This window comes from Lepisosteus oculatus, chromosome 2, assembly GCF_040954835.1.
Source record: "Lepisosteus oculatus isolate fLepOcu1 chromosome 2, fLepOcu1.hap2, whole genome shotgun sequence".
Classification (NCBI taxonomy): Eukaryota; Metazoa; Chordata; class Actinopteri; order Semionotiformes; family Lepisosteidae; genus Lepisosteus; species Lepisosteus oculatus.
In genome coordinates, this window is record NC_090697.1 from 11,750,874 (window position 1) to 11,765,030 (window position 14,157).

Sequence of the window (14,157 nt, forward strand, 5' to 3'; positions counted from 1 at the left end):
GTTTTCATACAGGGGACCAGTTAACCCTGTAAGCATCCTACGGTACGTGACAATCGGAAATATCCATGACTTTTAGAATAACCTTTTTTTCTTTTGCTCGGTTAGAAAAACCGGGAAAACCCGGGCAATAAATCTTTGAAAGGACAGTTTCCAGCCCGCCTCGTGACTTGTGAGAAGACCCAGGTAGAAGGAAAGGTTTTCAAATGCCGTTAAAACACAAGGCAAGCAAAAAAAAAAACAACAACAACAAACCCATCAATTTAAAAAGATCGGATTGAAAAACAGGCCTGGCTGTTCAAGGGGTGGCACGGTGTCGTTCGGTTCAATTCGGTGAACACGTTGCCCTCTGCAGTGCGCGTATTATTCCAGATGTTTTCCCGCTGTCAGCTGATGAAGGGGACGCGGCACCTTTAAGAGACTGGTCCCGGCTGCTCACCGCTGGCCCCGTGCTGGTTTCCCACTGGGATACTCACAGATGTGCGTGGTATGTCAGTCTGTACACAGCGCGTCTTTTTTCGGGCTCAGCCTGCAGACGTCTTGGGATAAAGAAACGGGGGTTTATAAGCAGAACTTGGGAACTTGAGCACTTTTCTTCCTCTCCTGTCTGGTCCGGTTTCAGCTTCTTGTGGACTCGAAATGATTTGTCTATATGCGGTCTGTAAAACATTCGATGAACCCGGTTATGTTGGGGGGTGTTTTATCTATATACACACATTAGTTTTGACTGAAAATACTCAATATATTTGTTCCAGATGTGAATTGTGTGGTGGAAAACAGCTCCGAGCTTTGGTCTCCCAGTGTCTTTGGAATTTTTAAAAAATATAATTTGTTCTCCTTCTGCGCAGCCAAACTGTGACGCTAGCGCCCAAGTGGAAACAAGTTAAATTTTAACTTCTTCGCTGCGCCACAGTTCGACCTTCTGTGGTGGGGGGGTCCGAGGAATTCAACCACATCCCAGACATCAGAAAAATGTGAGCGGTAACTTGTGGGACTTTTACTTCACCCGAGACTCCTACCAGCAGTAGCAACAGCAGCAGCAGCAGCGGCAATATGGGTAGCGGCAGCAGCAGAGGGAAAAAAATCGCACCCGAATTGGTGAGAGAGGCAAAGGCTTACCGAGCGGAGAAAAAAGACGGCAACGAACGAGACCCTAAAGACGACAGTCGCTTATTCACAAGCTACAAGGTCCCGAATATTTCCGACTTCAGCCAGTCAGGCAACAGGCTCCGACCGCACTGCCACAGCGAAGGAAACGATTCCGACGTTTCCGCGGACGACGATGAAGACGACATCGACAGGGAGCTGGACCGGGTGCTGGCGGAGTGCGACGGTCGCCGTTTCTACTCCCACAGGACGCCTCCGAAGAAGTCGCTTGGCCGATCTCACACGTACAGCTTCTGTAATGCGAGACAGGTGCACCCGAGGAACGAGTTCAGCTCCACGCCGCGCACGCAGAGTGTGGAGCAGCTGAAAGTGGGGAAACAGCCTCCCCAGGGACCCGACACCGGGAAGAGGGGGGACGTCACGCTCGGTTTTCCTCGGGAGAAAAGCCTTTTCGCTCCTGACTCGGGCGCCGTGAGCTCTCGGTTAAATGTAAGTCACGGTTCCCGAGAAAACAAATGTCAGGATAACTTGTGCGTGCACACGTTTAGAGGTCTCCCGGTGGGTGTGCTGATTAATAGGGGGGCATTTTTAGACTTATGAGAGCTGGGACATTTAAAGAAGGGCGCAACAGCGTGTGCTTGTAGAAAGATATTTATGCATTCATTTACATTAACTGGATAATCGGTTATTTGAGATTTCGCGCACGGTGCATTTCGAGAAAGCTTTTGAGCACACGTCAAGTGGGTGAATAACGAAAAGTTTCTTGGTCTATTATTAATTAAAAAAAAACAAGGTAATTCCGAATTCTAAATCCGTCGCCGAGGGGGCGTGTACGTAGAGTTCAGTGAAAACACCGTGAATGTCTACTGTAAACTCTAACAAGAATGAGCTGGTCTGTTGGATCGGACGCGCTGGAATTCATGATCAGTGATCCCGACAAACTTCGAAACTTCCAGCGTGCGAGCTCATGTTTCTGTCACGTCACCAATGACAGAAATCTGCTCTGGGATAAAAACTGCGGACCGTGGTGTTGTGGAGCGTAGAACTCTGTCTCTTGGAGGAAAGACAAATGTTTGTACTCCTCGAATACAGACCTGCGTATTAATTTGCATCTGAACAGCACTATTGCATAAAACATAACATCCTAGTCGTACAGCGCAACGCTTTCGTAGATATTTAAGTATGTGCTGTACATTTGATGTTTTTTATACAATATACAATTCGATGTTCTTAATCTGTTTACTGTTAACAATTCTTTATTGTTAAAAGGACACGTTGGTTCACAGAATCGAGGGCACTACACACAGCGAACCCACAGACGCGTGAGTACCTTTCTTTAATTATTTATCTCCCCCGACTGTAAGTTGTCGAGCCGCGGGTCTATACACCGTTTGGGAATATCAAATTATCCACATGTATATTTAAAAAGCAAATAAGATATAACAGGGACGTCGTATTTTTTTTTTAGATGAGCAGTAAAAATGCAAAGCCTTTTAATAAACCGTTTCCTTACATACAGTTTATGGCGCATGCATCTGTAAAACAAGACGTACGGGTTAACATTCACTGGAAAATATTTGGAAAGAAATCGCTTCACAGCTGGATGTGAGAACGACTATACATGTTCTCCTCGATTAGTCAAAATACCACACAAAACTCATTCAAAACGAATTTGCAGGGTTCTTTCAAAGTGTGTTGAGGTTTTGTAGCAAGCCTACAAAAGGATTTGTAAGGATTCTGTTCAGAATGTGTATGGGCTATTAATCACTTTGCTGCAGTAAAAGGTTTGAGTGTTACTTTTCCAATAACAGTGCAGGTTGTCTGTTTCCTACATACAGTAGTGGAATGCTTTTTCTGGGAGGGCTCAGTGTGTTTTTAGTGTTATAGTGTCAGATTACAAATAATTAGCACATAAGCTCTGCTGAAGCCTCCAGAACTTCACTTTGATCTTGTAACTAATAACGAAATAAATAAACGAAGAGATTTAGATGATGTTTAGGAAAAAATCTGATTTTTAATGAGGCCAGCCACAATATAAATCATTTTCATACACTTTGAAAAGACTGGATAAAGTGTTGTACATTACAAGATCTATATCAGACACATAAAACTGAATTGTAGAGTGACAATTATTTGCATTATTAATGTTTATCATAACTGAAGCAGTATTTTCCATGTGTGTATTATTCCATCATTGCACATTGTTTTTCTTGTAAGAAATAGCAAATCTGAGAAATAATGCTCGTCCATAATGCTGAGTCCGATTGCAGGTGCGGCAGCTGAGCAGGCTGTATGCAAGCTGGCCAAAGTGAAACCAAAACACAGTCTGAAGTCTAAGTAAGCCCCACAGACAGGGGTCGCAGCCGAGGAACCCTGGAGCAAAGGCACAGAGGAATGATCTGAAAGGGTAGTCAAAGCTGTAGCTAAGTGAGCAAGGGTCCATGCCGAACAATCGAGGAGTCAGGTTCGAAGCACAAAATACAGTCCGGAGGGAAGTCAAAATGGGCCTGCTTAAAGCTGGAATAAACACACACAGGGGGAGGAGACGTCAAGCCGAGGTCCTGACTCTCTCTGGTCATTAAAAATCCCGGGGCGCTTCTCGAAAAGAGTAGGGGTGTAACCCCGGCGTCCTGGCCAAATTTCCCATTGGAAACTGAACTGGTTTCATCCCTCTGCTCTCCTCCCCACTGAGAGCTGATGTGTGGTGAGCGTACTGGCGCACTATGGCTGCTGTCTCATCATCCAGGTGGAGGGGAGTCCCCATTACCTGTGAAACACTTTGAGTGGAGTGTCCAGAAAAGCGCTATATAAGTGTAAGCAATTATTATTATTATTATTATTATTATTATTATTATTATGAAGCAGAGAATGACGTCAAGCAAGCATATAACAAAGCCAGACAAAACTGCCAAGAGAAGATTAGCAAGAGAAGACTGACACCCAAGAATAAGTCTATGGCTGAGCGGGGAGCCCTGTCATTACAGGTCTTAAATATCTGCTGGTGAGCAAGGTAGTGTCATGCCCTCTGCAGCCAGAGGGCGCTCCTTCTCTGTCCTGTCCCTAGTTTCCGGTCTGCTGTCCTTCCTGTCCCTCTCTTTCCCTCGGGCTATATATTTCCGGGTCTTGCACTCTGTCCTCGCTCAGCATTGACGTTCGGATGTCCTGAGACCCGCCTAGCACCAGGGCGCCCCACGTCCGCTCCCTGAGGGCACAGGTTTCTATACGGCATTCCTGAACTCTTTGCACTAATGAGCCCGGGCCTTTTTCCCGTCTCGCCGCTACACATATGGGTCTTTTTCCGCTCTCCTGCTCCCCACGGTGAGTCCCTTTGGACGTCCGTGACAGGTAGGCGCACAGGTGGAATAGATCTCCGTTCCAGTCTCGTTGTCATTATAACCGAGGAGTTAACAGGCCGACTGGGGGCTTATCTGGTGGCAGCGGTGCCTTGGCAACTACACCTGTGTTTCCACGAGAGCCGGTGTGACAGAAAAAAGGTTACAAATGACACCCCATCTCACCGGTTAGGTACTTCATTGATCCAAGGATCTCATCCAGACATTGCCTGATATAAACCGGGAGGTCAGCCTCAACAACGTGGACGGGCAGCATGTTCCAGTTTCCCACATATCTTTGAGGAAAAATGCACCTCCTGTGCTCAGTTTTAAATCATTTCCACATAGTATTTGTGCCCTGTAGTCGGCGTATGACTGTTCTTTCAGAAAGGTCCAATGGGTGGACTTTGCCAGTGTCTTTGAGGATTGTGAATACTCGTATTAGTTCTACTCGTAGTCGTCTGAGTACAAGACTGTCACGATTGTAATCCCTTCTCTGAAGGGCGCTCTGGCTCTTTTACATTTTAGTTGATTTTGTGCACCTGCCTCCTATCCAGTCCCTCCTTATATAAGCCAGACGCTCCTACCATTCTGGGCTCAGCATTGGAAAGTGGACACCCGGAAGCCCGCTGTCACGATCGCCACTCCTCCTCTTAAGGGCGCTCCAGCCCTTCCTTGTTCTGCCTCATTCCCCACACCTGTTCCTTATTCCAGCCCCTCTTTAGTTCCACCTTAAAAGCCAGGCGTAGTCGTTACTCGAGGTTCCTCATTGAATCGCGTTTCGTGAGAGCCCAGGGTCCTGCTGCGTCTGGCTCCATTATGCTTTTAACTTTCTGTTCCTGATTCTCCTCGCCGGTTCTGACCCGGTTCCTGTTCCCCCACCACCCCGGATGGATCGCCTGGCCATGGACTTCAGCCCTTGTTTCTGATTGCCCGTTTGGATTTCCTATATGGATTGTTTGCCCCGGACTCACTTCCCCTGGACACCTGCACTCCTTGGACATGCCCCCTTGTCTCCATCCCTTCTCCTGCATTATTTTATTCCTACTGTGTCTTCACCAACCGGATCATGTCGTCTGCACAGGGCCCGGAAAGAACTGCTACGTGACACCCGCCAACCAGCGGGTCCTGGAGTGACCCGACAGCATCGGCTTCACCACGGCGTCCTGACAGTCTGGGTCTGGGGCTCAGAGCGCCTGGCCTCGTTAACCTGCTTTAATTCCCCGCTCCTACACTGGATCCCGCTCCGGTTTTTAAACCTTGTCTCAGTTTGTCTTGGATGGTTAACCCAGCTCTGGACTTTTGGACTTCGCCCTGGATTACCCCCTGGACTCCTCTGGACTTGTTCGCCCTGGCCACGCCCCCCCCTGAGCCCCAGTTCACTGTTGCCAAGCCCCCCTGTTTGTCAGCCTGTCCTGATCCTCATCGTCTCCCCCCTGTGTCCGTTTCCACTTACTTCCGGATTATACTGTCTGCATAGGGTCCCGAACTACGCATTGTAACAAAGACAAATAAGGATCAGTTCTTTGAGCCTGTCAGGATATTCTCTTGAGCCTTTAATGTCTCTGGTTGCTCTTCTACGGATGAATTCCGGAGTTGCTGCATCCTTTCTGGAACACGGTGACCAACATGATACACAGTATTCTAAATGAGGACTTAACGCTGCTTTATACGGTTTTAACACAACGCTCCTTGATTTAAATTCTATGATTTTAACTGTATATTCTAGCATTCTCTTTGTCCTTTTAACCGCTTCCCCACATTATGTTAAAGGTGAAAATGACATGTCAACACAAACACCTAAGTCCTTTGGGTACATACCTAAGTATTGTCCCATTTTGTATTTATAATTCCGTTTTACTGCCTACATTTGTCTACATTAAACATTATTTGCCAGGTGTTTTTGCACTTGGAATTTTATCTGAAACACTTTGAATTTCATTTGCTGCTTCTACAGTGGTCACTTATTCTCTTAATTTGGTATCATCTGAAAACATGACAGGTTTACTATGGTGTCCTTTTACAGATCCTGCGGTACTCCACTAATTACATCGTTCCAGTCTGAGTATTCACCCCTTATCTGTACCCTCTGTTTTCTATTTAATTACCTGTTCGCAATCCAAAGGCTTGTGTTCCCCTGAATGCCTAACACCTCTAATTTGAAATTTAATCTTTTTGAGGGAAATGTATCAAAAGCCTTCTGAAAGTGTAAAATAAATATGTCTCATGTCCCTTGTGTACCCATTACTGTTGTTGCTTGCTTGTTCAAAGAACTCTAACAGTTTGGTTAGGCAAACTGTCTTTTTTAAATCCATGATCCTCTAGTTGAGTTCTTATAATTGTTTCCATTACCTTATGTGCAAAAGAAGTCAAACCTCTTGGTCTAGAATGACCTGGTTTAGTTTTTTCATCCTTTTTGTGAATGGACACTACATTAGCAATTTGTCCAGTCCCTGGGTTCTACCCCGTCTTGAAAGACTGTGGTCCTTGAGTACGATTGCTAAGATAGCACTAGACCCCAGGGATTTATCCATCTTGAGAGCTTTTAGTACCTGAAATACCTCTCCCTCCTCTATGGTAATACAGTTAAATAAAGATTGTATTTCCTTCTGCTTCCTGAGGTCTTTTGCTGGCTTCCTCCTTAGTGAAATACTCATTTGCTACCTCAGCCATTTCCCTTTCATTGTCTAAACTAGGGAAGCCAGACGTTAAGGGACTTTATTATTAAGGGTGTCACGATTGTCATCACTCCCCCTAAAGGGCACTCCGGCTCTTTCACATTTCGGTTGATTTTGTGCACCTGCCTCCTATCCAGCGCTTCCTTAAAAGCCAGACGCTCACTCTATTCCTGGCTCTGCATTGGAAGACGGACGCCCGGAGGCCCGCCTACCACCAAGTTGCCCTTCATCCGTAGCCTGAGGGCATCGGCTTCCTGTCGGCGTCCTGACCCAGCTGAGTCCGGGGCTCAGAGGGCCTGGCCTCGTCACCCCCGTTGTTATTCCCTCTCCCTGCACCAGATCCCGTTCCGGTTTTTAACTTTGTCTAGTTGTCGTCGTCTCATCTGGATTTCACGGTTTTTGGTCTATTTGACATCGCCCCCGTTTTCCCCCTGGACTCCCTCGGACTGGATTGCCTGGACCGCGCCCTCCCGAGCACCAGGGCACCGCCGTCACGCCCCCCTGTTCGTCAACCTGCGCAGTTTCTCGCCATCTTCTCCCGTGTTTGTTTCACTCCCTTCTGGATTCTATCGCCTGCATAGGGTCCTGAAAAACGCTTTCATGACAAAGGGAATTTACATTGGTGTTTCCATTTTGTTGACCACTACCTCCGGGTCTCCAACACAGGTTCCACAATGAAGGTCTTTACACTGAGCCCTGGTGCAACAAAAGCAACCTGATATTCCACAGAGGTCTGTCATCACAGTACCGGCCAGGCCCAGCCCTTCTTAGCCTCCTAGAGCTGTCAAAACCAGCCTCTGAGTTGGTAATGCTGCTGTTGACTGAACACCCAGGTTTTCATATCAAGAACCACACAGACAGTGTATTCAGAAAGTATTCACTTGGATTTGTCCACAAAGTGTAATTTTGCAAACTGAAATAGGGATACATTTACTGTAGATGGGAGTTTTTTTTTTGCAACCAATCTAGTATTTTTTCAAAGTGGAAAGTTCTAGATTGTTTTACATGTAATTTAAAAGAAAACCCTGAAATGTTTTGATTTGCTAAGTATTCGCTCCCCCCTCTTGGCTATGACACATCAGATTGTGCCTTAGGGTTTCTAATGCCTTTGTGAGATCACTCTAAAACTTGGATGGAGTCCACTTGTGGTTGCTTTAATGGGTTGACGGGTTGACATGGTTTCAGAATAAACACGCGTAAGTTGAGGTCACTCAGTGGACAGTGCACGTGAGAGCAGAAGCTCCACCGTGAAGATCTGTTACGCCCTCTGCAGCCAGAGGGCGCTCCTTCTCTGTCCTGTCTCTCATTTCCGCTTCTCTGCTGTCCTTCCGGTGTTTCTCTCTCTGGGGCTATATATTTCTGGGTCTCTCATTTGCCTTGGCTCAGCATTGACGTTCGGATGTCCTGAAACCCGCCTAGCACCAGGTCGCCCCACATCCGCTACCTGAGGGCATAGGTTTCTATACGGCATTCCCTGAACAGCTGAGCCCGGGCTAACCCCTGTCTCGCCGCTATGCATAGGGTCTTTTTACGCTCTCCTGCCATTCCACGGTTCGTCCTTTCCGACAATCCGTGACAAGATCGAAGTGCTGTTCATGACTGTTGGATGCGAGGAGGCAGAGATCCGTGCATCTGTGAAGAGGAATCTGTGTATAAGAACATATCCACATTGGCAAAAATGTCTCCTGTCTCTTCCCAGAGCAGGCTGTCCTCCAAAACTGGGCAGCTGGGCAAGAAGGACCTTGGTTAGCGCAGTGACCAAGAACCGAGTGACCACTCTGACAGAACCGTAGAGTTCCCTAGCCGAGACTGGAGAACCTGTCCAAGGACAGACATCTCTGCAGCACTACACAGATTGAGTCCCTAGGGCAGACGGGCAAGGTGTAAGCAAAGAGCACCCCTGGGGTTTGCAAGAAGGCACATAACAAACCCTGTGTCACGATTGTTACTCCTCCTCTTAAGGGCGCTCCAGCCCTTCCTCGTTCTGTCCCATTCCCCACACCTGTTCCTCATTCCAGCCCCTCTTTAGTTCCACCTTTAAAGCCAGACGCAGGCGATTGCTGGGGGCTTCTCATTGATTTCCGCATTGTGAGAGCCCGGGGTCCTGCTGCGTCTGGCTCTGTTATGGTTTTAGTTTCCTGTTCCTGATTCCCTGTCCCGCCGGTCCCGACCCGGTTCTGGTTTTAACTTCGGATGGATCCCCTGGTCTTGGACTAAACTTCCCGTCTTGGATTCCCCCGCTGGATTTACCCTTGGATTGTTCGCCCTGGATTCACTCCCCCCGGACACCAGCACTGCATGGACACGCCCCCCTGTCGCCTGACCGACTCCTGCATGATATTTTTCTTCACCTTTTGGATCGTGTTGTCCGCATAGGGCCCGGAAAGAACTGTTCCTTGACACCCTGAGACCATATGGGAAAAGATATGGGAAACAAAAATTGACCTCTTTGGCCTGAGCACAGAACGTTATTCCCGGTGCAAACTAAGCGCAGCTCATCACCTGTGTAACTATGAAGCATGGCGGTAGCAGCGTCATTGTACGGGGCTGCTTTTCAGTAGCAGGGACTCGGTCTGTAAGGAGGCAAACAAATGAATGGAGCAGGCAAAATCCTTGAGGAGGACCTGCTCCAGCCAGTAACAGCTCACGCCAGGGCAAGGGTTCGCGTTCCAGCAGGACCACCTCACCCCCCCACGCATGCAGCCAGAGTGACACTGGAGAGGCTTCAGAACAAGAAGGCGAAGGTCCTTGAGCGGCCCAGAGGGCGGCAGTGAGACACTCGAGATTTTTCTTTATCAAAATAAAATTTATTCCACAATATACTACATTGTTACCATGGGTACACCCTCGAACATAACATAAAATCTCAACTAAGTTATAAAAAGTTCTTAAAAAGGGTGATTGTCCTTTTTCAATTGGTTCCTGTGCAAGTGGTTGCTGGGGCTGGATTTGCACAATGAAAGAGTCCCTCCAAGCCCTACCACTTGCTGTGTCCTCGGCTTTCCCCTGTCCCCGGCTCTGAAACTGCAGTTCTCCAGTCCTCCGCAGGAGCTCAGGGAACAGGGTTTTCCTCCTTAGTCCCTGTACAGGGCCCACAGTCTCTTCTAGGGCTCCTTCGCCGTGGAGAGGCCCCACTTGGCGACGTCAAGCTTCATCCTCCCTCTGAGGTTCATGAGGATCCTCTCCAGATACGGAGATATGGGGAGAGAGCGCATAACGATCAAGTACGCACGAGGATGTTAGGGGATTGGTGTCACCAATCGCGTGTGAAGCCCCGTGTTCCCAGTCTAAGGGTTTAGCGGGTGACCGGTCCTGGTCGACTCAGGTTTGGGTGAGACCCTCACTGTCAAGGGGGACCCAGGAGAAACAGAGTCTCGTGGGGAAACTCCCGAGAGAGCAAGAGATTAAAACCCCGGAAGGGGGCCGGTTTTGGCAACAATCCATGGAGATTGGCAGCTGGACACTGGCTACCAACAGCCAGCTACAGTGAAGAGAGAGAAGACTGGGCTGTCTGAGCGCGGATAGAGGCGGAGGCTCTAGGTCGATCGTGTCTAAAGAAAGAGACGGTTATAGAGCGAGCTGCCCCAGATGGAAAGGACCGCGTTGAGGGCACCTCCACTGCTAGTCATTCGTGAGGTACAACCAAGTCAAGTGAGGCACGCAGTTACAGAATCCTCTTAGCACCATGGGGGTGTTTTTATTGCATCTAAACGAGATGGTATTGGTTTTAAACAGGAAAGCGCTGCCCGTTTAAACAAGATAATGTTGCATTTAAATGAGATAACATTGTGCTTAACCTTAATTACTGTGTAAACAATATTGCCTGATATATTAATATCTTGAAATATATGTGCAATAATATTGTCCCATGCAAGCCACATTGTCTTATCAACAGAAGGATATTGGCCCACTCTTCTTTGTGAAAATGAATTAGTCTAAAGGAGTACGTGTGCTGTATACTTTAGCATGCATGAAGTGGAACACCTTGTGATTGAGCATTTCTGGGTTACACACGTCATTTTTATGAAAAGCAAAAATGACACTGCTTTAGAAACGTATTTTATTCTTCAGGTGAAACTGCAGTAACATGTAGATTGATTGTTGCCTAATCTTTAAACCTTGAACCGAATCTGGTTGATGTAGTTCGGGCGGGTAGCTGCGTCAGCATGCGTAGTCTCCAAAGGAACGAGTAATAGGTTTACTCCATGCTGAAAAGAGAAGAAAGAAAACACAACGTTGTGTTTTCTCTCTTCCCTTTTCAGCATGGAGTAAACCTATTAATTGTTCCTTTGAACAGAATCTGTTTATGAGGACTGGACAGTAAGACTTTCACCTGCAGTTGGGTTACTGGTACTGTTAGTCGAACTTTGAAAAATTTAAGCACAGAAATCTCAAAGGCTTTCAGCCTCAGTTCACATCAAATACATCTGAATTTTGAAATACACAGCACACGGCAGGAAACGTGTCCTGCCATTTGGAGTGAGTCGAAACAGTATTTCTGTGCCAGTTCACACAGTAATTAATGTAAAGAGATATGAGAATGCCAAACAAACCCAAAACTAATCCCAGGATGGCACAAAAGCCATAGCCTACAGAGTAAATACATTTATGAAGAAGACAGTTATAGAGCAAGCTGACCCAAACGGAATGAAGAAAGTCCTGTTGCTGGTGATGTGTTAGCAGAGCTGTCTCTTTTAAGGGCAATATTACCTGTAATACTCATTGCACTCAAATGCAGTGTTATCTCATTTAAACTCAGTTATCTTGTTTAAGCACAATATTTTTCTTTCTCTGTGGCCCGAAAAGGCTTCTGTACAGTTTGAGGGTTAAAACAGTTAAAATCTAACACATTCACTCCGCACACCGCCTTAACGTGAGTTAATATGGTGGCTTTCAGTCATGCTTTTCTGACGTTGAGCCCAGATTTGAATCCCAAGGGGAACCTGTGGAATGAATTGAAGTCTGCTAACGTTCACTAACCTTTCCCATCCAACTTGACAGAGTTTGAGCAAATCTGCAGGGAAGGATGGGCAAAAACCTCCCGATCCAGAGGTGCAAAGCTGATACAGACAAACCCCAGATCACTCAAACCTGTCACTGCTGCAAAAGGTGCTTCTATGAGGTTTTGACTTAAGCGTGTGAATACTTCAGTGAACAAGACAATTGCATTTTTCATACATTTTTGTTAGCCAACAGAAACATTTTTGACCCTTAGAATTGTCGCAAATGTGTTAACACTTATGGTAATAGCACATTGATATTTGCAATTGTTCGGTGGGGGGGGGGTGAATACTTTCTGAAGGCACTGTATGAGACAGTTCGATAGGTCTAGGTATAGCCTGGACTCCTCAGGTTGTTTTCCACAAGTTGTACCCTTGGCCTGGTCTCAGAAAGGCCTGCAATTCTCTTCAATTAGACTGCAGGATTCTCTCACAGACAGATCCGAACAAACTTTTTGTAAATGAAGAGACAACAAAGTCAATAATAATACAGTATATGCAACATTTGAAATTATAATTATTTAACTATTGGAGACGCACTACAAATATAGGTGTGATTGATGTGGGAAAAAGTCTTGTATTATTATTATTAGTAGTAGTAGTAGTAGTAGTGCTATTGTTACAGAGGGTATTGACATGCAGAAACACTCATTATTTAATTTGTTTCAATCTGGCATAGGATAACAAGTCACAGGTGCCTATTAAAAATCTCTCTCTGGAATGCAGAGAATAGTATAAAATCTGTTATTCTCATCTGATGAAATGCTATTTTCTCTCTTCCTCTGTCTTTGTTCCAATTCAGCGCCCGTAGCTCTCCAACCCCTTCCATTATCCGGTACGATGGCTCGGAGGAGGAGCTCATGGCCACTATCGAGCGAGAATACAGCTGATGTCCGGGGAGGAGGGGTTTCAGTGGAAACGAGGGCTCTGGATCACACAGCCTGCGTCGACAGAGGGCTCCCCAGCACCTCCTGATGGGCAGCTCCCGCTTTCTTTTTGACACGCCAGTCCAAAAAACAGCGTTGCTTCTGTTATTTGTACTATATCTGTATGTAGAAACGTTTGTAAAAATGAGGGCTAAAAATACGTCACTTTTACAGTCATTGTAAATGACTATAATATCAACATTATTTATATAGCGACTTCTGTAGCCACGATTTCCTACACAAAACAAAAGTATTCAGAACGCAATGTTTTCTGTTCAGAAATGCGTTAAGACAAAGCTCTTGTGGTGCTGCAGCACAGACCGATTAATTATCTTCAAATCTTCATTTTCTTATTTTGTAATATTTGTGTGCCTTGTGCTCCCATTACTCTTTATTTAACACACAACTGAAGGTGTGCTACGCCTGCTGACTCCATCCTTCACCCCTGCTGGTTTCTCGCACTCCGGACACCGGAAAGGCTTGTGGCCGCGAAGACTGGGAGATCCTGATTGTTTCAGAAAATTTGGGGAGCCTTTGTTTCAATGCTCTGTTGCTGGATTATAGCAAGCTCTTGAATGCAAAGGTTTTATTTTCCTAAAACTGATTTTTTTCTGTAATGTTAAAACTTTTCATTAACATTTTTAAAAAGAAGCAATTCCAGACACTGTTAATTTAGTAGAGAATTGCCTGTTTTTGCCAGAAGCTGGTACCAAATATGCGAAGTTGTTGATACTTTTTGTGACATTCACTGTTTTGGACAAGTGTTTTGTTAAAATAAAAATGATTTTTATATATTATTAAGTCCTGGTCCCTTGTGGTGTGTCAAGCAGCTGGAATTGCTGTGAGATCGCTTATATTGCACTCCGACTTTGTTCCAATCAGCAATGTGGTTCAATATGAGTGAACGTGTAGCGGAGGTACTGTACAGACACGTTTCTGGTTGTCTTGTTTCTCTCCAATGCAAAGGTAATGGGTAGGTGTGAGTAGCAAATTTCCATTTGCCCATTAAAAAAAAATCTTTTCATTTTCATTTTTTTGACAATCTTATAATTTCTTACTTTTTAATATCAGACAAAATGAGGAAAATGTTGCTTTCAATATAGGGCAAAACAAGAAA

The 14,157-nt window shown here is 45.9% G+C and overlaps 1 protein-coding gene across 3 annotated transcripts; it reads left to right on the forward strand.

Moving 5' to 3' along the window:
- Positions 1-414: 414 nt before the first annotated feature.
- On the forward strand, positions 415-13,841 carry LOC107078371 (uncharacterized). 3 transcript variants are annotated; one of them, XR_011191351.1, is made up of 4 exons: positions 415-1,593; positions 2,374-2,426; positions 5,353-12,223; positions 12,917-13,841. XR_011191351.1 is itself a non-coding variant. In XM_069197211.1 (3 exons), the coding sequence occupies exons 1-3, from the start codon at positions 1,051-1,053 to the stop codon at positions 13,002-13,004; spliced, it is 684 nt and encodes a 227-aa protein (XP_069053312.1). In that variant the 5' UTR covers positions 417-1,050; the 3' UTR covers positions 13,005-13,841. The 3 variants fall into 3 exon arrangements, 1 of the variants encoding a protein (XP_069053312.1); XR_001479317.2 differs by having other exon boundaries at positions 12,116-12,223; XM_069197211.1 differs by lacking the exon at positions 5,353-12,223 and having other exon boundaries at positions 417-1,593.
- The last annotated feature ends 316 nt before the right edge of the window (positions 13,842-14,157 follow it).